The sequence below is a fragment of the Gymnogyps californianus genome, unplaced genomic scaffold (genome assembly GCF_018139145.2).
Source record: "Gymnogyps californianus isolate 813 unplaced genomic scaffold, ASM1813914v2 HiC_scaffold_80, whole genome shotgun sequence".
In the NCBI taxonomy this organism is placed as follows: Eukaryota; Metazoa; Chordata; class Aves; order Accipitriformes; family Cathartidae; genus Gymnogyps; species Gymnogyps californianus.
In genome coordinates this window covers 24,844-49,042 of record NW_026114473.1, presented here as the reverse complement: position 1 = coordinate 49,042, position 24,199 = coordinate 24,844, and the positions used below count along the sequence as shown (strand labels likewise).

General features: G+C 42.2%; 1 protein-coding gene across 3 annotated transcripts in view; it reads right to left on the bottom strand.

Annotated features, from left to right (window-relative positions):
- The window catches only part of LOC127029121 (ras GTPase-activating protein 1-like), a 95,078-nt gene extending 73,236 nt beyond the window's left edge, over window positions 1–21,842 (bottom strand). The window contains exons 1-3 of one of the 3 annotated variants that reach the window (XM_050914768.1): window positions 21,596–21,842; window positions 21,370–21,523; window positions 4,423–4,572 (exon numbers count right to left, since the gene is read on the bottom strand). In XM_050914768.1, the coding sequence (XP_050770725.1) occupies window positions 4,423–4,572; window positions 21,370–21,523; window positions 21,596–21,842 (551 nt within the window). Of the gene's footprint in view, window positions 1–4,422; window positions 4,573–21,369 lie in introns of all 3 variants that reach the window. The other 2 variants (XM_050914767.1, XM_050914766.1) reach the window with 2 other exon arrangements.
- Window positions 21,843–24,199: the final 2,357 nt, after the last annotated feature.

Sequence of the window (24,199 nt, the reverse complement as noted above, 5' to 3'; positions counted from 1 at the left end):
ACCACACACCATCCTCCTGCTGCGCCCAATGTCATCTGCCCGCTGCACTGCACCAAAGCCGGATCCTGCTCTGCGACTGAGCGGACTTCGCACCATCCCTCCTGCCCAGACAGACTGTTATGACAGATGGAGTCCAAAGTCATGGACTGAATGAACTCAACAAACATTTTAAATGGACATTTTAAAGGCTTATAGATTAGGGGAATGATATCTGTGTGTATATGTATCAAAAGACAGGAAAAGTGGTGGTGATTAATTGAAAATGCATTGGAAAGTGTGGGACCTGGACATGATGTAGATGGTATAGAATAAGGGGTGGATACTGTCCTGGTTTCGGCTAGGACAGAGTTAATTTTCTTCCTAGTAGCTGGTACAGTGCTGTGTTTTGGATTTAGTATGAGAATAATGTTGATAACACACTGATGTTTTCAGTTGTTGCTAAGTAGTGTTTATCCTAAGTCAAGGATTTCTCAGCTTCTCCTGCCCAGCCAGCAAGAAGGCTGGAGGGGCACAAGAAGCTGGGAGGGGACACCGCCAGGACAGCTGACCCAAACTGGCCAAAGGGCTATTCCATACCATATGACATCATGCCCAGTATATAAACTGGGGGAGTTGGCTGGGAGGGGCAGATCGCTGCTCAGGAACTAACTGGGCATCGGTCAATGAGTGGTGAGCAATTGCATTGTGCATCACTTGCTTTGTATAGTCTAATTCTTTTAGTATTACTATTGTCATATTATTATTATCATTATCATTGTTTTTCCTTCCTTTCTGTCCTATTAAACTGTCTTTATCTCAACCCACGAGGTTTTTTTTCCTGATCCTCTCCCCCACCCAGGGGTGGGGGGGGAGTGAGCGAGCGGCTGCGTGGTGCTTAGTTGCTGGCTGGGGTTAAACCACGACAGTTTCTTACACTTTAATTCTATTTTTCTTTAACAGGTCAGTATTCTGATAGATTCCTGCTTTAAAAATCTCTTCTCAGGTCAGTTGTTTAAACTATATTATATCTCCCAAACAGGAGTGTAAAACGTATACTAAGATCAATCTTCAGAGATGAAATTTGAAGTTTTTAAGCATATAGCACTGCAAGGGGAATCAGAAAATAATATAACTTTAAGGATCTAGACTAGATCTCTTGGCATATTTTCTACCAGATTCCTTATAAAATCCATGGTAAGTTATTCAGAGATTACGCTTCTAAATGAAATTTAGTGTTTCACATTTTATTATTAAATCAAGCTCAAATGAAACCTTTCTTCAGAACACACGGGACTAGTAAATACAAAGACTTCTGTAATCACAGAAAATTCTGAAGGACAAGACAAAAAGATAAAGATTTTCCTTCCCAACATTTTATATCGCTGAGCAACTCACCAAAAAACATACTACTACAGCCAAACAGAATTTAGTTTTGATGGACTCATACACTATCTGTCAATCATATGCTGCATGAACATATTCCCATATCCAACTTGAGGGAGGGGGATTTGGAGAACTTTCACCTAAAATATTGGTATTTTAGTCAAACAGAAATATGTAAGGAAAGTTTAATCTGAAAAATATCACTTTTAGGAAACAAAATATCAGTGAGATTGTTGAGCAATGGAAATTTCACCCATTTTTGGAAGGCTGCAATTGGCAAAGAACAAGCTTTGGTGAAATTGACACTTCCAGTCTCTGGGACCCAGTGGATGCATCCCTATATTTGGCTGAAATAACTTCAAGACTGCCATTCTCGAGGCTGAAAAATGTTTGAGTGTAGTATCTGCCCTTTAATTTAAAACATATACACTCTGCAGTCAACAAATGAAACCAAAAGCATGCCCATTCTATGAAGAACAGTATCAGCAAACAAATTAGTTTCCTTTGAATAGTTATCTCTTCACATATTTAATGGATCTAAGAAGGAAAGATTCTTTAAGATTTGAAAACATTATAAGGATCCCTTTCTCTGTTGGGTTTGTGTGGCGGGGGAGGGGCTACAGGGGTGGCTCCTGTGAGAAGCTGCTAGAAGCTTCCCCGGCTCCAACCCGGACCCGCCTCTGGCCAAGGCCGAGCCAATCAGCAACAGTGGTAGCGCCTCTGGGATAGCATATCTGAGAAGGGGAAAAGACTGCTAAAAGAAAAGAGGAGCTGCAGTGGAGAGAGGAGTGGGATGCGAGAGAAACAACCATGCACACACCGAGGTCGGTGAAGAAGGAGAGGGAGGAGGTGCACCGGAGCAGAGATTCCCCTGCAGCCTGTGGAGGGTTAACGGTGGAACAGAGATCCCCCTGCAGCCCGTGGAGGACCCCATGCCAGAGCAGGTAGCTAGGTCCGGAGAAGGCCGTGGCTCTGTGGGAGAGCCCATGCTGGAGCAGTTCGTGGAGGACTGCAGTGCGTGGAAAGGACTCGCGTTAGAGAAGCTCATGGAAGGCTGACCCCCGTGGGAAGGGCCCATGCTGGAGCAGGGGAAAAGTGTGAGTCCTCCTCCCCCTGAGGAGGAAGGAGCGGCAGAGACAATGTGGGAGGAACTGACCGCAACCCCCATTCCTGCCCCCCTGCACCGCTGAGGGGGAGGAGGTAGAGGAATCGGGAGCAAAGCTGAGCCCGGGAAGAAGGGAGGGGTGGGGGGAAGGTGTGTTTTTTAAGATACGGTTCTATTTCTCATCATCCTACTCCGATTTGATTGGTAACAAATTAGATGATTGATTTCTTTTCCCCCAAATCGAGTCTGTTTTGCCTGTGACCATAATTGGTGAGTGATCCCTCCCTGCCCTTGTCTTGGCTCACGAGCCTTTTCATTGTATTTTCTCCTCCCCATCCCGCCGGGGGGGGGAGCAGTGAGCTAGCGGCTGCGTGGTGCTTTGTTGCTGGCTGGGCATAAACCACGACACTTTATTAGAAAGTAGTCTTTAATGGTTTCCCATTTTCTGTCTGAGATAGCAGAAACAATTTTATGGTGGACACGAACCAACATTCAACACCTGATATTAGCTACAATAAGCAGAAGTTATTAAAAATAAGACTCAAAAATGGCACTTAAAAAGCAAGTATTAACATAATTTAATTTTCTACTACTGCTACGTAGTAACCAGTTCGCAAACAAGAATCAGTATGTTGGAGATAGGCGAGAAACAAAAACAAAGGATGCTACTTAGTTAACGAGGCGTGACCTTGAGAAGAGAAACAAGATGACACCATAAGTCAGTGGGTAAAGACATACCAAGATAAGCACAGGGGCAACCAAAGAGCTACTTGAACTGCGAGTGAACTATCCTAATTCACATACTAGAAAACCCGCCCTTAGGTAGGGAGAGCCCCCTACCAACAGAAGCCCCTTCCTCACAGAACATGCGCAGTAAAAAAGGAGGACGCTGCGACTTTAAGCGGAGATGAGGCTTGCGAGAACCAATAGGAACGAGAGTAACTAAGCGAAACTGTAAAAATACTGATAAGTGTTGCTTGAAAGGTATAAAATGCTTTACCGTGTGTTAACCGGGTGTGCTAGCTTTGTGGAGTTACCACCTAGCACCCATCTCTGCGCAGACATGAAATAAACAAATATCTCGACTCTGTGTGTTAACCGGCTTTTTTGCACACCGGGTGAAAGAAGCCTGATTTTTGGGACAACAAGTATAGCTGAGAAGCATGAATATAGCTCAGACAACATGATGCAACCATAAGCATGCTATTTCTGTTTGCTTTGCAAGTAAATTTGCTTTCTGTTTATTTGTTATCTAGATAGCTGACAAAGGTTTTTTCTACTGCTGAAGATGCACTTGATATCCTATTTTGTGAAGATGAACATTACACTGCAGCACACTACTTGCTGACTAACATTCAAGCACTTCCCAGAACATATCTCATTTACACTAAATGAGAATAAATTAATGTATATAACTTGCTAAAGGTAAAATAATCCTGGTTACAATTTCGGATAAAGGGCTATTTGTATTTAGAACAAGTAATTCTAACACATACTGAAAGCTGATTCCAGCAAATCCTCATATTATTAAATACATAACCTCTTTGTTTCTCCTTGTTATTTCTTTCTTATAAAGAAAGCACCCAGATTTGCTATGACTTTGACATTCAAGTATGTCCTGTGAGCTGCAATAACTGAGGAATAGACTCAAAACAATCTCCTCAGATTACTAATAAGAAGCCTGCACGTTACTGTAAATTTAGTCACAACAGCTTTAGACAAGCTTCTCTATTCTGATGATGTTGGTTTCCTCGCATTTTCATTCTTTAGCCTATAAAGGAATTTTTAAGTAGCATGGTTTAAAACAATTAAACCCTAATAAAGAGCTATACCATACATGGATAAAAAGTAAAAAATATTCAATTTATAATACAATTATTTTCTATACTGTACTAAGTTCTAAAACCACAAATAAACAGGTTACAGTGTTTTAAAAGAAAACATTTAATTCTCACCTAAAATGGTTGACATTTGTTTTACTAAGGAATGAAAGCACAAATGAACCCGGTCTCCGATCACTCTCTCGAATAAGGTAACTTCCAGGTTTTCCCGCTTGCCAAAGACGTTCTTCTGCAATTGCTCTGTCGAGTTTTCCATGATACCACCTAAAAAACAATGTAATAATGGGTGTCCTTAGAATTTAAGGCTTCTGTTTATTCTCATAGAACAGATCTGTGAAACTAATGAAAGTTCTCAGTTAAAACTGATGCAATTCCAAACTTTTGTTTCAAATAAAGTTATCAGATGTTTACATGTGCAACCTCTCTCAAATTATTTATTTCCAATACACAGAATTTTTAAAGCTTCACAGGTTCAGATAACCCATTTCCCCAAATAACTCACACTGGAGGAAAGCACTCTGAACCATCCAAAGGGGACAAAGGCTCTCTTATAACCAGCTTTTTCCTTCCTCCCCAATTTGCTCATTTTCAGTAAACAAGCAGAACCAGAGGTAACTGATCTGACTCAGGCTGTTGTATTTTAAGCCTACTCAGGCTTCAGTTCAGGCTATAACCTGTTTCTCAAACAACAAACACAGATCACAGTATCAAAGCCTGCACCTAAACAAAATGACAGCAGTCACCAGACCATATTTCAGCCAAAAAAAAAAAAAATCTTCCCCAAACCCAACACACAGCCTATTAAAAGCAAATACAGATGCACAGCAACTCACAGACTGCAAAATATGACAAAAGAACACTTCAGTTTAAGGCAAAGGTTAGACTCATCATCCAAACACTCCTTACCCTTACCTCAATTTTCTTTTATTTACAAAACTCTAATCAGACCTCTTTCTACCCCAAAAAATCAAATGGCAGGGGGGAAGCAGCAGTGGAGGGAGCAATTGAAGCAAAGCCAAGTGTTGCCAAGTGTTGTTTTCAAAACCTTTTAAAAAGGAACACTTTTATACAGCTACTGTTTTATACTATTTAAATTATCAACTATTTCAGACCACTCACCTATTAATTCTACCAGTTCACGCATGTGTCCTGGTTTCGGCTGGGATAGAGTTAACTCTCTTCTTAGTAGCTGGTACAGTGCTGGGTTTTGGATTTAGTGTGAGAATGATGTTGATAACATGCTGATGGTTTAGTTGTTGCTAAGGAGCGCTTATCTTAAGCCAAGGACTTTCCAGTTTCCCATGCTCTGCCAGCAAGCAGGTGTGCAAGAAGCTGGGAGGGAGCAGAGCCGGGGCAGCTGACCCCAACTAGCCAAAGGGGTATTCCATACCATGGAACCTCATGCCCAGTGGTTAGCTCAGTTGGTTAGAGCGCGGTGCTAATAACACAAAAAGGTCACGGGTTCAATCCCCAAATTTCCAGTATATAAACTGGGGGGAGTTGGCCGGGAGGTGCAGATCGCGGCTCGGGAACTAACTGGGCATCGGTCAGCAGGTGGTGAGCAATTGCATTGTGCATCACTGGTTTTTTTTTCTTCCCCCCCCCTTCCTTTTTTTGTTATATTCCTTTTCATTACTATTATTATATTTCATTATTACTATTGTTAGTTGTCATGGTTTAACCCCAGCTGGCAGCTAAGCACCACGCAGCTGCTCGCTCACTGCCCCCCCACCCCGGGACGGGGGAGAGAATCAGGAAAAAAAAAAAAAACCACCTCGTGAGTTGAGATAAAGACAATTTAATAGGACAGAAAGGAATGAAAAACAATGATAATGATAAAAATAATATGACAATAGTAATACTAAAAGAATTAAACTATACAAAGCAAGTGGTGCACAGTGCAATTGCTCACCACTCGTTGACCGATACCCAGTTAGTTCCCGAGCAGCGATTCGCCCCTCCCAGCCAGCTCCCCCAGTTTATATACTGGGCATGATGCCATATGGTATGGAATAGCTCTTTGGCCAGTTTGGGTCAGCTGTCCTGGCTGTGTCCCCTCCCAGCTTCTTGTGCCCCTCCAGCCTTCTTGCTGGCTGGGCAGGAGAAGCTGAAAAATCCTTGACTTAGGATAAACACTACTTAGCAACAACTGAAAACATCAGTGTGTTATCAACATTATTCTCCTACTAAATCCAAAACACAGCACTATACCAGCTACTAGGAAGAAAATTAACTCTGTCCTAGCTGAAACCAGGACATTAGTATTATATTTTACTTTAGTTATTAAACTGTTCTTATCTCAACCCATGAGTTTTACTTTTTTTTCCCTTTCCTCCTCCTCACCCTACTGGGAGGGGGGAGGGGGAAGCGGCTGCGTGGTGCTGAGTTGCTGGCTGGGGTTAAACCATGACAGCATGTCTTGCAAGAGTTGCAAAAAAAGCATTTTGGAAGAGATATGGAAGTGATCTTTTGGTTTAACATACACAAGAAAAAATGAAAAATTGCAAATTTTAGAGTAAAAAAAAAAAAACAAAACAAAACAAAACCAAACCAACAGCTTAGCTGTTGATAAAAATCTTGCCAGAAACAGTTTGTCTATGAAATGGAAGTGAACGTTGGCTTTGAGAACTTCTATCAGAATGAAAGTCAAATAGATTATACAGATACAGATCACATATACCAGCAGAAGCAGTACCAGTGTAGATATTGTTTACATTGGCAAAGCTGCAGTCTTGTTAGTATAGCACTCTTCTTTGCTTCTCCTCATCCTGATTAAAACAAGTTAAACCAGTGAAAGAGTTGTTTTGTCTGTACACTGTATAGCATTTGAGGCAATGTTAGAAAGATCATGTCTGTGGTGGGTTGACCCCAGCCAGCATCTAACCACCCATACAGCTGCTTGCTCACTCCCCCCAACCCCCAGCAGAACAGGGTAGGGAATAGGAAGAGCAAAAGCAAGAAAATTCGTGGGTTGAGATAAAGTTTAATAAGTGAAGGAAGAATGAAGGAAGGGGGCTGGGGGAAACAGAAAACAAAACAACAGAAGCGATGCAAAGGCAATCACTCACTACCTCCCACAAGTGGACCAACACCCAGCCAGTCTCTGAGCAATGGCTACCTTGGAAGACACACACACCCCCTCCCTTTTTTTTTTTTTTTTTTTATTGCTGAGCATGACTTGATATGGTATGGAATATCCTTTTGGTCAATTTCAGTCAGCTGTTCTGGCCGTCTCTCCTCTCAACTTCTTGCCCACCTCTAGCCTACTTGCTGGAGGGCAGGGGGAGCAGAGAGAAACGGAGAAAGCCCTGACACTGTGCAAGCACTGTTCAGCAACAGCCAAAGTGTTATCAGTGTGTTATCAACACTTTTAGCCACAAATCCAAAACAAAGCACCACAGGGGCTGCTATGAAAAAAGTTAACTCCAGCCCAGCCAGACCCAGGACACTCTCTTAGAAGGCTCTGTACCATTTAAAATTTTATAGGTCAAGATCAATAACTTAAATTTGATGCTGTTCCAACTGCCAAATGCTTAATGCATTCAGTTAGAAGCAATGCTTAACATCTCTCAACTTTACACCAAATATATTTTTTCCCTGAAGAGATGCAAAATGTTATCTTACCTATAGTGCACTATAATATTATTCTCATGAAAAGAATTAAAGTTTGGATAGGAGGGTATCAAAGTAAAAAAACTTGCCTAGCTATTCATAAAAAGAAAGCTGCCCCTCTGGCCATGACTCTTATCAAACGTACTCATTTCAAACAGTAACTCACTACTACTAAGGTTTAAACCCTTCATCATTGCCAAGGACAAGATCCCTATAATTTCTAGTCACCTCTTCTTTTCTTGCCTAGTCCTAACTAGGAACACTTTTGTATTTCCAACATTAACTTTGCAAGTTTTAAGTGATGATAATTGTACTGGTCTTGGCTGGGATGGAGTTAATTTTCTTCATAGTAGCTAATATGGGGCTGTGTTTTGGATTTGTGCTGAAAACAGTGTTGATAACACAGGGATGTTTTAGTTACTGCTGAGCAGTGCTTACACAGAGTCAAGGCCTTTTCTGCTCCTCACCCCACCCCACCAGCGAGTAGGCTGGGGGTGCCCAAGAAGTTGGGAGGGGACACAGCCGGGACAGCTGACCCCATCTGACCAAAGGGATATTCCAGACCATATGACATCATGCTCAGCAATAAATCTGGGGGGATGGAGGTTGGCAGGGGCTGCGGTTGCTCAGGGACTGGCTAGGCATCAGTCAGTTGGTGGTGAGCAATTGTTTTCTTTTGCATCACTTGTTTTTCTTGGGTTTGTTGGTGTTTTGGGTTCCCCTCCCCCCCCCTTGTTTTTTCCTCTCCTTTTTTTAATTCTTAAACTGCCTTTATCTCAACCCACGAGTTTTCTCACTTTTACTCTTCCAATTCTCCTCCCATCCCACTGGGGGGTAGCAAGCAGCTGTGTGGTGCGTAGTTGCCGGCTGGGGTTAAACCACAACAATAATCCACTATTTTCACAATGTTTTGAGCAAATATAACTAAACAACATTCTGAATCACACAGCTAGTGCCCTGACAATACAATAGCTATTATCAGATGTATCAAAAGAGAAAATGTAAGTAGCCTTGCAACAGAAGGTTATGAAATGATACAACTACAAGATGTCTTACTAATTATAGACCATAGTTTTAGGTAGTTGTTTCCATGACCAGCTGTTTAACCAGTGCTATAACTAATTTGTTATCTATATTGCAGTTTTTTAATTTTTTTCTTTTAATTCTGAGAATATCAATAACTTCCACAAAGCAATCAGACGCTGTGCAAGGAAATATTTCCATCTGTCAGTTTAAATCAAAAGCAGCATGTTCAAAACTCCAACCCTATGCATCACAACCTTAATTACAGTAAACAAACAGAATGAAGACACAACTATGAAATCATAAACAGTTTGGATTCTGTGCATTGTGATATATACACAAGCAACATACAGCTGCATAAGAGACCATTCCTGACATTTCAGCCACTTCATGTAGTTGAGAGCCATAAGCCAGGTCATGAATTTCATGACATGAGTTGCTCAGGGAGTTAGAGAGTTATCTCTAGTCTACAAACAAGAGCTCCTTAGTTTTCCACTGTTCCACTGAAGAAGCTAGGTACCAGAAAACTAGTCACACCAGTCTCATTAGGCCCAGCTAACAGACCTTCTACTGTGAGCATGAATGTTATTACACTGCAGCCCTTTAGCAAGCTCATGGGACAATCACAAAACACTTAACAGCCCCCAACATTGAAGCACTACAAGGTTCATGAAAGACAGGCTGTTCACAAAGAGGTAGTGGATAGCGAATTTACCATCTGGAAGGAGGCAGTTGCTACCATGTGTGGAAGCAGGTCATGTGGTTCAACCAAATCCCTTTATTTACATATTTCCTTTTTACATATGGGAAAATCAAATATTCTGAGGTTTTGTTGTTCCACTAAAGCATTTTGCTTTTACAGTATGCTGCAATTTTAACTTAGGAACACAGTAGCCCAGGGAGGAAGGAATGGAAGGAGAAAGCACTGGAGGGGAGCAAAAATGTTTTTCAGCAACTTAGTAGAAATGAAGATGTTGATAACCATTGGAAACCTCCCTGTTTCAGTCTAAAAAACAAGTTATAGTGAGTAGAAAAATCCATCATCAAATGCCACACCCATTTCACTCTTCTCCTTAGCCATACCTGACTGCTTCAACAAAATCCAAAAGAAGAGTGGAGAACTTCTAGGAGACATGGTCAAAGCTCCCTACCTATAAATTCACAATCACCACCTTCATACCTTTCACAACATTACAGAATCTTATTATCATTTCCTGAGGCTATGCAACTTCTATTCCCATTAGGAACAGAGATATGATTACCTTGAACCAGGAAAAATCCTCAATTTCAAGTGGCATACAGAAATCTCAAGAACAGTTTCATGAAGACAGGAGAAAACACAGATATCCTGTATTCTCACGTTTCTTTTTTATTCTGCTTTCCATCCCTGATAATAAAATAGCTGGAGCTGATGTTCATATTTCACTGTTCAAGCTTCATATTAGCCTTTCTAGTTTCTCTCAGCCTAAAATGTTAACTGCATTCTTAGCATCATCATTTTTTATCCAAACTATGCCTTTTAACACCTTGTCTCATCTTTGTTAGATTTATGCAGATATCATGCAAGGTTGCATTATTTCCTTTATTCACATTATTCATAAAGATTAAATTAAGGTAAGTTTCACCCACACTTTATTAAATTCAGTGCCTTCCTCTGTCTTGTTAGTTACCAATTTTTGACTGGGTCTTTGCAATTGTCCTGGTTTCGGCTGGGATAGAGTTAATTTTCTTCCTAGTAGCTGGTATAGTGCTGTGTTTTGGATTTAGTGTGAGAATGATCTTGATAACACTCTGATGTTTTTAGTATAAACACTACTTAGCAACAACTAAGTCAAGGATTTTTCAGCTTCTCCTGCCCAGCCAGCAAGAAGGCTGGAGGGGCACAAGAAGCTGGGAGGGGACACAGCCAGGACAGCTGACCCAAACTGGCCAAAGGGCTATTCCATACCATATGACATCATGCCCAGTATATAAACTGGGGGAGTTGTCTGGGAGGGGCGGATTGCGGCTCGGGAACTAACTGGGCATCGGTCAACAAGTGGTGAGCAATTGCCTTCTACATCACTTGTTTTGTATAGTCTAATTCTTTTAGTATTAATATTGTCATTTTTTTATTATCATTATCATCATTATTATTTCCTTCCTTTCTGTCCTATTAAACTGTCTTTATCTCAACCCACGAGTTTTACTTTTTTTTTTTTTTTTTTTTTGATTCTCTCCCCCATCCCACTGGGTGGGGGGAGTGAGCGAGCGGCTGCATGGTGCTTAGTTGCCGGCTGCGGTTAAACCACGACAGCAGTTCTCCACTTCACAAAATTTCCTGACAGAAAAAGCTCTGCAAACCTTTCAACTTCTACAGTGGATGGATGCATGTGTAAGATAATGAAACAAAAGAGTTCAAACTAACCTGAAGCTAAAAAAAGGGGGGGGAGGGACCAAAAAAGCCAAGCAATTGTCCTTTATCCAGCATACATGAAATTAAGAGTGTTTCACACTCTTCTAGGAAAGTGGGGGGGTTTAATCCTTTTTTGATCCCTATACATTTTTCTAAGTGGAGGTACAAAGCAAATATAAGCCTAATAAAGAATAAGTCTGCTTTTCTCAGTTACCTGTTCTAAAACCCATTTGAAACAGTATGTAGAAAAATAGAACACTGCTGCACTTCAAGATTAGGAACCAGGCAACTAAAATGTAAAGTCACTCTCATAGGCATTCCTCAGTATACCAGCTGTGCCAAGCCATTAACTGTGGGAGTTGTACACATTACCAATACCAGCCATTAAAATACTTCCAGAGCATACACAAACTATGGACTTACACAAAACAGATGAACCAAAACCCTCAATAAATCTTAATAAAAAGAGTAAACAAGGATAGAAGGTGAAATAAGTGTACATTCAAAAGGTAATACATTTTAATAACTTTATTAAAGCAAGGTTCTAAAAGTTTCAAGTACTGTAAGGACAAACAGTGTAATAAGCTTTAAAATACAGAGATGTGACAACAGCATAAGATCAAGCTTTACAACTCAAAAGATTTCTTCCAATTCTACCTGAGATATATATATATTTACTAAAAAGAACATTGATTGCCTTTTGCAAAAAAAAAAAAAAAAAGCCACCAATAAATAGGTGAAATTTAGCTAAATAGGCTCTTGAAGCAGCTCACATTTTCTTATTGAAAGCTCAGCTTAGGAAATGAATTCTGGAACTCATTAAAGTTCTTAGCAAGAAGTATCTCATTTTTACATGCTTCATTCTTGTGCCCTCAGGTCAAAGATATGCCTTTTCCTGTTTAAACTAGGAGTAATGCTCCTATGGAAACAATATTAATACTGTTGTGCAAATCACCAGATTTTGGTTGGCAACAGTTAAGAATTTCTAAAGTGTTATTTGTCTTGTCTGCCATTAATTTCAATAAAAGTACCAATGTTTCCTTGACTTTCTCCTTGCACTTCATCCTCTCCTACCTCCAGCCTTCTTGGACTTTCTCCTCGCACTTCATCCTCTCCTACCTCCAGCCTTCTTGGACTTTCTCCTCATCCTTTTACTATTCTACCCACTCAGTCAGCTTTGCTCGTTGGAAGCAACACTGGCGTTCCAAGGGACTGAAATACAGAGTCCCTGCCTCTACTAGTGCTGAACCTTACTTCATACCAATCTTTGTTTTTACCTCCCAGTCAGCAGCACAGCTCTGGATTAGAGCCCAAACTAACCAAGCACAGGTTGGTTTTTTTGGGGTGTTGGTTTTTTTTTTTTTGTGCTCCACTCTCAACCAATCTTTGATGCTAGAATGCCTCACTGGTGAGGTATGTCTCATCAGCAAAGAGCTGCTGCTCTAATGAGAAAACTCTGAAATTTAGAGCTTTATACACTAAAATCCAAGATAGAAACAATGCCTAAATCGACAGATGTCCAATGCTTTACACCTGCAATAGGAACAGGTGGGAATTGCCTATAGAGTACGATCCATATACACACTGAATCCAATAGGGTGATGTAAAAGAACTGCATGCAAAACTAAGAAAAGAACTAAGTGTGTTTAAAAGAACAAATAGGATGTAAACTATCCAACTCATAATGCTTGTTTTGAATGACTTGCAACCTCACGATTCTATTTATACCCATACACACACACACAATTAATAAAACATTGTTTCTAGACTTAAATATAGAATAAGATGATTACTACAGAGGTTATTTGTTACATTCTGCTTTTGGAAAGATAAAGACATTTTTGTAGCATCCCTTAGATTGCCAAGGAGTAGAAAGAATAACAAAAAATACCCTCTCTCCACAGATGCTCAGGAAGTACAGAAATCTTTGTAAGAAGAAAGGGTGTAGAAATCTGGCTGTAGTTTGAACAAGACAATGCAAGCCATTCCTTAATCTTCTGGACTAAGCAAATATTCAAGCTTGGATCTTGCAAAGTCTCCAATGTTATTTATTCTACTAACAGATGGATATATGGAAAAGGAATTAATTGATTTATGATTCCTCTTAAATTGCACCAAACTTTCTATATATAAATGTTATCTATAAAATAACCAAACAAAACCCAACGAGTAAGCCACAGACAGAATATCCTTTTGGGGGGATACTACATATGGGGGAACGTGTATATACATATGCATAATTATACAGAAAAAACAGGTAGACTTAGTTTTTTATTTATTTATAGAAAAACTGCTTATACAAACTACACAGAATCACCATAGACTCCTGAGCTGATTATCAAAGGTTAGCTAAATCTAAGCGCATCATTAACCTCAGTTTCTGGAAACTATCCCAGAAAAATAAAGCAACGTACTCTGCATGGGGAAGTTCATAAAAGAAATCCTTTTCCAAATATCTGTAAGTAGGTATTAACAAGAGAAAATCATATACCCACCCCTGCTGAGCCAATGACAGGATTCCTTAACAGCAAACTAAGATTTTAAATATTTCCATATAGTTACATACTCAACTTCTTTAAATACAATTACATATAGCTAAAATACCTTAACATTAACATACATATTCCAACCCAAGGAAACTTTATACTTATATAAACTCAAATCTCACTTAAAGGATGGACAAGTATTACAATTTCAGTGTTAACAAAATGAAACAACCAACCTTTAATTAAAAAAAAAATTGTTTCTATGTGAAATTGGTCCCAAGTAGTTGTTGAAAATATAAAGTTGAACATTAAGATGAGAATGACTTTTTTTAGAACCCGATCATTGCAAGAATCAGACTTCTAACTAACTTATCAGAACACCAAATGGGTACACTGAGTGCCCTAGCAAGCTGGCTACACCTTTCCTCAAATGTTACCGCAGCTTACAAGTTTATTTAGCAACATTGGTTTCTATACATTAATAATTAATAGAAAGATAAATATTTAATCATTTTGTAATGTGTACCTTTTTAAAGTTAAGCAACACTGTTAGCTACCTTAGAAAGAATTAAAAAAAGACAAGACAAATTCTTGAGCTTCTACAGAAGAAATTAGGAGGAAAGTTGTCTATATAGAAAAATAATAAAATACTCTGTTTATCCACCTCAGCTTTTCTTGTACTTTTCTTCAAAGCCTTTGCTAATAGCTATTCCCACTGACATAATCCCAGACTACTTCAAGTAACAAGTTTCAGTAAGCAGGTCCCCTAATAACGGTCCTCAACTATAAACAGTATATTTATAAATATACAAAACATAATTTAAAGATAGACTCACGCAAAAAAAAATAACTTTTTTTCTATTCCAGAGTGATCAAGCAAATGTTTTACATAAAAATAAAAAATAATTAAGACTGCCTGAAAGTATATAAAACAGTAGAGGGAACTTGTCAAGAACTGGTAAAATTTTATTGGTGTCGACCATAATCTAGAGGAACACAGAAAAATATAGAATAACACAGAATTCTTGTTTCATTGGGATACTTCTATGCAACACAAACACAATGTTGAAATAAGATGCCTTCTTTGTCCTCTTACTGTGCACACCAGCGAGATAAACACCAAGGGGTTTTTTGTTTGTTTTTTTTAAAGGAAAAAGGAAGATATGGGGGAAACAGGAAAACTACTGCAGGAATCCTAAGAATTTATGGCTGAAACAACAGATACGGTCCTATGCTGAAGAGATCTATGCCCCCTAACAGCAAAATTAGTGTTCCTCCCCAGCCACAAAAAAACCAAAAAACCAAACAAACAAAAAACCCCAAACAAACAAAAAAACCCAAAAAAAGCCGAAAAACAAAAGGTGAAGAAATATGGCATGATAGTATGCTTCTCAATAGGGTAGGCCAGTAGGTGAAGTGCATAAGTCCCATGTTGAAGTTCTGGGAGACAGTATACAACAAAATAAAAACTTGATAGAGTACAGGTTAAGAGTCTCTATTCACTGTTTAGATTAAATAACCTTCGACTGATGTTAATTAGAAGTATTGACAAAAAACAAAAAAACACCAAACAAACAAAACAAAAACCCAGAAAACTCCTCTTCAAACTTTTTCCAGCATCAAATGTTGCTCCACTTTTGTTTTTCCAAATCTGAAGCTTCCATTTATATATGTACTTATGTTCAGTTTACTTACTGATTCACTTCCAACATAAGGTTAAAGTACAATTTTGTTCTGCTGCTCCTAACCGTTCTTTTAAAATAGCATTTCTGACATCATCTATTCAGACAGAAATAAAACCAGATTTATATACAGTTCTATTCTGTAAGTACACAAATTATAAGATCTGGACAAATCAGCAAAATACCCAGCAACTTGAAAAAAAAATAAAATAAGGTGTTTATCTTTCCTCTACAATTCGAGAACAGGCATTAGTAAGAGACACTCATTAACTGAAGAAAAAAGGTTACCTGCTAACCACATTAACTGTGAAACAGAAGAGAAACCTCATACACTAAAATCAAGTTACATCACAGCTACAGACAGCTAGAATTAGCCTCACATCCACTGGGGGGAAGGGGGGGGAGAGTTTAACCACCCCAATATCTGCTGGAGGAACAACACAGCAGGACATAAGCAATCCAGGAGGTTCCTGGAGAGCATCAATGACAACTTCCTGAAACGGGTGATAGAGGAGCCAACGAGGAAAGGTGCTCTGCTGGACCTCATACCCACAAACAAGGAAAGGCTCATTGGGGATGTGAAAGTCAAAGGCAGCCTTGGCTGCAGTGACCATGAGAGAGCGGAGTTCGGGGGGGGGGGCTAGGCAAAAAGCAAGATCACAACACTGGACTTCAGGAGAGCAGTCTTGGCCTCTTCAAGGATCTGCTTGGAAGAGTTCCATGGGATAAGGCCCTGGAGGGAAGAGGAGCCCAAAAAAGCTGGTTAATATTCAAGGATCACCTCCACCAAAGGCAACAAGAAGGGCTTCTATAAGTACACAAGTGGCAAAAGGAAGACTAGGGAAAATGTGGGCCCACTGCTGAATGGGGCAGGGGGGCCTGGTGACACAGGACATGGAAAAAGGCTGAGGTACTGAATGCCTTCTTCGCCTCAGTCTTTACTGGCAAGACCAGCCTTCAGGAATCCCAGGTCCCAGGGGGAAAGGCTAGAGCAAGGAAGATGTACTCTTGGTGGAAGAAGATCAGGTCAGGGAATACTTAAGCAAACTGGATGTACATAAGCTCACGGGCCCTGATGGGATGCACTCACAAGTGCTGAGGGAGCTGGCTGATGCCATTGCAAGGCCACTCTCGATAATATTTGAATGATCGTGGCGATTGGGAGAGGTGCCCAAAGACTGGAAGAAAGCAAATGTCACCCCTATCTTCAAGAAAGCGGACCCAGGGAACTACAGGCCAGTCAGCCTCGTCTCGATCCCTGGGGAAGGTGATGGAGCAGCTAATCCTGGAAACCACTTCCAGGCACGTGAAGGACAAGAAAAATCACCAGGAGTAGTCAGCATGGATTCACCAAGGGGAAGTCTTGCTTGACCAACCCGATAACCTTCTATGATTAAATACCTGGCTTGGCAGATGAGGGGAGAGGAGTGGATATTGCCTACCTAGCCTTCAGGAAGACTCCTGACATCGTGTCTCATAAGATCCTCATAGAGAAGCTGTTGATGTATGGGCTGGATGAGCAAACAGTGAGGTGGACCATAAACTGGCTGAACGGCCAGGCCCAGAGGGTGGTGGTCAGCAGCATGAAGTCTAGTTGGAGGCCAGTAACTAGCAGTGTACCCCAGGGGTCAATACTGGGTCCAGTCCTGTTCATCATCTTCATTAATGATCTGGATGATGGGGCAGAGTGTACCCTCAGCAAGTTCACAGATGACACAAAACTGGGAAGAGCAGCTGATATGCCAGAGGGTCATGCTGCCATCTAGAGGGACCTCAACAGGCTAGAGAAATGGGCTGACAGGAACCTCATGCAGTTCAACAAGGGGAAGTGCCAAGTCCTGCACACCTGGGGAAGAATAACCCCAGGCACTAGTATGCACGCTGGGGGCTTACCAGCTGGAAAGTAGCTTTGCAGAAAAGGACCTGGGGGTCCTGGTGGACACCAAGTGGAACATGAGCCAGCAACGTGCCCTTGTGGCAAAGAATGCAAATGGTATCCTGGGCTGCATTAGGAGGAGGGTTGCCAGCAGGTCGAGGGAGGTGATCCTTCCCCTCTACCTAGCACTGGCGAGGCCACACCTGGAGTCCTGTGTCCAGTTCTGGGCTCCCCAGTACAAAAGAGACATGGACATACTGGAGAGAGTCCAGGAAAGGGCCACAAAGATGACGAAGGGACTGGAGCATCTCTCCTATGAGGAAAGGCTGAGAGAGCTGGGACTGTTTAGCCAAGAGAAGGCTCAGGGGGGATCTCATCAACATATATAAATACCTGAAGGGAGAGTGCAAAGACGACAGAGCCAGGCTCTTTTCAGTCGTGCCCAGTGACAGGACAATATGCAATGGGCACAAAGTGAAACACAGGAGGTTCTGTCTGAACATCAGGAAACACTTTTTTTACTGTGAGGGTGACTGAGCACTGGGCACAGGTTGCTCAGAGAGGTTGTAGAATCCGAACATGCCAATAGTATTTCCCCTCAGTTTTCAATGCAACACAAATTTATTCTTTAGTACAGAGTATGGCCTTCAATAATTATTGTAAAACTATGCACTTTCAGAAAAACATTGTTTTCTTATTAGCTACTGAAATAAACAAATGCTGTAGAACCTCTGACAGACTCATCTGAAAAAACTATAACTTCACACTACATTGAGACAAAACACTTTTTACTTTCACTCAAACCATGTTTGTTTAATATTTCTCTACCCAGCTCTCTACCTTCAACTGTTTTTTCTCACTAATATGTTGCCTCAACAGATACCAAGACTGACTGTAAGAATACATCTATTGTGGGTAGGATTTTTGTTTTAACAAGACAGTATTTTGACAACCTATTTCATCTTGTAAGGTTAATATCTTTTGATGTCAACCGATTTCAAACTGATAATCACTGCTTAAAGAAACACCATATGAAAATATGAATTGTGTTGGAATATACTGGAACTGCTTCTGCCATCTTAATGCAACGCTAAGATATATCTTGTCAACTTTAAGATTTTTTATTCAAATACATAAACAACTAAACTATTTCACATATCACCAGTTTACTACTAAATTAAGTATCATTCATTCATTAATTTTGTAGGCATTTCCATAACACCATTTCAGACTGCCATCAACCTCTGGCAGTGAGCTTTGCAGATGGGGTAGAGAGTACAGAGAAAAAGACCAAGACACACAGAGTTGTCCACTCTATTCCCTAGCATCCTGTGCCTCCCACCTACCATTAAGCTACAGCATAAACATGCTACTTCTATACTCAAATGAAAAAGCACACACTGAACAGACAATCATTAAGTCGGTCTCACTCAGGATTGTGGGGCTAGCATTGCCTTACACAGTATTTGCATGTCCCCTGCACACCAAGGACAGAACTGGAACAGAAGTAGGATGTGTGATGATTGGTTAACACGTTCAGATAGTGCTTCCGCAACTCAACAATTAAAGAGGACAGCCCGATCAGGGAATTCTGAATTCCCCGAGCCCGTCGGCTGGTCCATGTCACTCATCTGAAGAAGCCATGCCCTGCTTCCTGCCACTCTGCCCGATAACCATGGTTATGTAAGCCTTTGCACTCATGGATATTAAGTTTAGCCCAGTATTGGTAAATTATTGGATTTGCTGTTGTTTTGACCTGAATAATCGTACTACTGGATTACTGGATGTGTTGTCATAACAACACAGATAATTGTACTACCGATCTGTATTTATTACTGTACCTATATTTAGCAATAGCTTGTTTATCCCTAAAGCTGTTGGTCTGGCATCTGTTACTGTATCCTGAACCTATAACTTGTCGGTGCCACCTTAGGCCCTTACAAGGATCAAAGATAAATATCAATCATACTTTGGGATTTTGAGTATTTTAATTAAAAGAATCTGTTATGTATTGACAAGCTCCTCCCACTGCTAGAAAATTTTTTAAAAATCACATTAAAATGTATTCCCATTTTCCTGATGTACTTGGAAAAGAGAAGAGGAAGTTAAGTGTATTAGGTGTTTGCTTATAATATTAAGGTGACAGATCTTTGTTCTGGTAATAAATCAAGAGTTCAATTCCATAAAAGCAGATGGTATGACTACAAAGAAAGGATGCTTCCAAAATAAAACATCAGGACTGAAAGGATATAACTTACTATCAACATACGGCTAATTTAAATGACTTAACTGAGAATGGTAAAAAAAAAAAAACACCACTGACTTTGTATTAAAATAGATGCATTAAAGAAAAAAAGGTTCCTGATTATTTTTAATTAGCCAACAACTTTTTTTTTTTTTTTTTTTTTTTTTTTACAAGTCACAAAAAGTATAAGTTACAAAGAAAAAACAGTTAAGTAGATGGAGGTATAAGTTTCTGAATCAATTTTTTAAAATCTATTTTACTGCTTAGATGTTTTTATATTAAAGTATCTGCAAGAGCAAATACTCAACTACACAGTTATACTGGTCCTGCAAAGACTTCAATATCCCTTTTGTCTTAATAAGGTAAGTAACCTCATCGACCAATACAGAAAATTAGGGCCTTCGCAGTCTTCCCCCTAGAACATGCTTTTTGTCAGAAATTTTGTATCCTCTTTTATGAAAGTTAACCTTCATGCTATCATATGAGTTACAAGACAATACTCTGACAGCGAAATCCACTTACATTTGTGAAAGTAGTAACAATTACTTAGTATCAAATACATGATCATTCATCAAGAATTACCCCTGTCTAAAAATATTTCCAAAAATCCCGTACTTTCTGAGAAACATAATAACCAGTTCTAACAGAAAAAGCAGTCTGATCTTTCAGAGAGAAAACCAGAAGACCAGAATTCTGTATCTCTCTAACTTAACACACAATATTGAAGAAGTAACTTCACCTTTATGTACTTCTATTTCCCTCCTCAGCCTTTATCTAAACTGCCTGATTATATTGTTAGCTCTTTATGGAAGTGTACAACTTTAAGACTATTCAAACACTGTCTTCACGAAACAAAGTCTTATTCTTTATTAACTTCCACAAAAAGTCAAGAATTTAAAAGAGGAAAGGATTAGTAGAAAGCCTGTCAAGGTTAGAGAGATTATTTTTTTTTTTTTTAATCATTTAATATTACAGTTTATCTCCTCCTTACAACTGCAATGGCTTCTGAAATCTTGGAAATACCTGAAATAATGCAGAAGTTAACTCTCTGACACTGGAGTTAAGAGAGAAGGTAAAAATGAACTCAAATTCAGATTGGTTTTCAGATGAACTTTGACCTATACCTTGAACATATCTGCCATCCTATATCTTGAAACCCTGTTGTTCTCTATACTTACTATAACTTCATGAATAACGTGTTTCTGGATACCAACATAAGCAATTTAAGCCTTTGAAACTGTTTCATTTTGGGGAGAATAAGGTACCTGCTTGAGGGCTGTTCCAATACAAGCCTTGCAACCTTTTTATGTAAATCTGCAGACTTCCTAGAGTTAGTGCATTGTTAAATCCAAAGGTTGTGTTTAGAGCACTCGCTAGTTACATGAACTCTATATAACGTTATCTGATTTTTTTATTTCACAAAATATAAACACAGAACTGCTCTGCCTCTAGTGCAAGATTCTTTATATAACTAGCACTGTAGGAATCCCGATTAACCTAATGGAAGGATAAGTATAATAAAAACCTTAACGAAGACTTGCAGTTTCTTTTTTCAATTGCCTCTTCTCCCCAACCTAATTAAAAACTTCTACGACACTTCCACAGGAGTTTGACACACACTTTCCACTGAGAAAAGGTGGGGGCCCGACGCCGCGCTCTCCGCTGCGGCGCCCCCCCTCCCCGCGGGGGAAGCGCCCAGGGGTGGCGGGCGTCCGGCGGAGCACGGAAGCGCTGCTACTCACTGGTTCGTGGGGGGAGCGTTGAGCGGGATGGCCACCTCCTCCTCTTCATACTCCGGCCCATCCAACGAGTCGCCTTCGTCCACGGTCCCCAGCCCCCCCGCCAAGGAAGGTGGCTGTGGCGGCGGCGGCAGCGGGGGAAAGGCGACAGTGCTGGGTTCGGGTGGGGGCAACACCCCTCCGGACACCTCCGGCTCCTGGCCCTGGCCAGTTGCTGTCACGGCGCCACCGCCTCCGGACACCAGAGGGGCAGGCCCCGAGCCTAGCGCCAGGAGCCCCAGCGCCGAGCACAAAGCCGGACCGCCGGCGCCCGGGCTGTCCCCGCCAGAGCCCACCAGGAAGGGGCCCTGCGGCCCCAGCTCCTTGCCCCGGCATAAGGTGGGGTAGTGCTCCGACTCAGCTCCGCCAACGGCTCCCACCATCCCGACGGAGGTAACCGAGCCGCCCTCCTCAGCCCCGGCCTCGGCCGCCATCATGTTGAGTCTCGCCCCCTCCTACCTCCCCCCCGCCGACCGCCGCACGCCGGGGAGGTGGCGACGACTTCCCCCTCCCCGCGCCTCCGCCTGCAGGGAGCAGAGCCGGGACGAGGGGAAGATTTCTCCAGCAGAGACGTGCTCCGAACAATAGCCTTCTGGGCGCCTAAAGCAACTCCACAAGGCCCCAGCACTACTGCCTTATCCCCCTGCAGCCGCGAGGGGAGCAACTCCTGCAGAGACACAGCTCCACGCTCTCACCCCACCCCCCCGAGAGCCAGCGAGGGCGCGCGACTGCGTAGGCGGGGCAAAGAAGAAAAGAGGGAGGGAGCGAGCTAGCTAGTGACAGAGAAAAGAGCAGATTGGTGAGCTGCATCTGCGCGTTTAGTGGCGCGTCGCGTCACATCGCATCGCGTCGCATGCAGGGAGTAGGCAGCAGCTCGCGGAGTGCGAGGTAGCCGGGAGAGATGGAACCTGCTCCCTCCTGAGGGGTGTAAGGGATACAGAGAGGGGAGAGAAGAATAAGGAGTCCCCCATCATCCCCGCCTCTCCCCAGATCGCGCCAAAGTTTATTTCTCTCCCGAGTTACGGCGTCGAAGTTGAGAACAACTGTGCGAGTCTCTTGCACTACCAAAGCGTGAAGCAGTAAATACACACGTAGGTCTGCAGGGAAAGCAGGGTGGCTCGCAGGTCATTCCAGCGCGAGAAAAAAAAATAAAAGCCGGAATTTGCTCAGTGCTATGCTGCTGCCTACAGGGAGAACAGGTCTAGTGAGGCACCGTAGCGCGGATGCTGCAAGTGCGGGGGGCTGGGGGGGGGGGGGGAGCAGATCCGGGCGGGAGGCGGTGCCACAGGCTCCGGCCATTAGGGGCGGGGGTGGCAGGGGATCGAGAGGAAATCGGTTTTCATGCCCAGCCGCCGTATACACGGTGGTGAAGGTCTCGCTGGGTACTCACGTGTGTATTCAGACGGTGGTGTGCTTCGAGCCGCAAGTGGGGCCTTCCTGGTGGGTTACTTTCTGGGTAAAATTGGGTAGTATTCTGACAGGATTTAGTCAGGGGTAGTTTTTGATGATGCTCTGGTACTTGGATCCATACTTTCTCAGCACACTGGAAGTTGCTGTACTTGTACAGTGGTTTGAAAATACTGCATAAGAGCCTAGATGCAAAAAACCCAGAACAATTCAAAAGATCTAGCATTAATTCACCACTTCTGGGCCTGACTGTCTTCACACAGGATGACAACACTGCTCACTGAGATGGGTTTTTGTATAGTGTGGTGGGTTGACCTTGGCTGGCTGCCAGGTGCCCGCCAAGCCGCTCTATCACTCCCCCTCCATCAACAAGACAGGGAGAAAATACAACAAAAACCTTGTGGGTTGAGATAAGGACAGGGAGATCACTCAGCAATTACCGTCACAGGCAAAACAGACTCGACTTGGGGAAATTAATTTAACTTATTGCCAATTAAACAGAGAGTAGGATAATGAGAAATAACAACAAATCTTCCCCCTACCCCTCCCTTCTTTCCGGGCTCAACTTCACTCCCGACTCCTCTACCTCCTCACCCCCCCGCAAGCGGCGCAGGGAGATGGGGAATGGGGGTTGTGGTCAGTTCATCATGCGTTGCCTCTGCCGCTCCTTCCTCCTCATGCTCTTTCCCTGCTCCACCATGGGGTCCCTCCCACGGGAGACAGTCCTCCATGAACTTCTCCAACGTGGGCCTTTCCCACGGGCTGCAGTTCTTCAAGAACTGCTCCAGCGTGAGTCCTTTCCAGGGGGTGCAGTCCTTCAGGAATGGACTGCTCCAGTGTGGGTCCCCCATGGGGCCACAGTTCCTGCCAGAAAACCTGCTCCAGTGTGGGCTCCTCTCCACAGGCTGCAGCTTCCTTCAGGGCACATCCCACCTGCTCTGGTGTGGGGTCCTCCATGGGCTGCAGGGTGGACATCTGCTCCACCATGGACCTCCATGGGCTGCAGGGGGACAGCCTGCCTCACCATGGTCTTCACCACAGGCTGCAGAGGAATCTCTGCTCTGGCGCCAGGAGCACCTCCTCCCCCTCCTTCTTCCCTGACCTTGGTGTCTGCAGAGTTGTTTCTCTCCCATATTCTCACTCCTCTCTCCCAGCTGCTGTTGTGCAGCAGTTTTTCCCCCTTCTTAAATATGTTATCATCACAGAGGTGCTACCACCATCGCTGATTGCCTCAGCTTTGGCCAGCAGCAGGTCCATCTTGGAGCTGGCTGGAACTGGCTCCATCTGACATGGGGGAAGCTTCTGGCAGCTTCTCACAGAAGCCACCCCTGTAGCCCCCCCGCTACCAAAACCTTGCCACATAAACCCAATACATAGAGAAATCCAC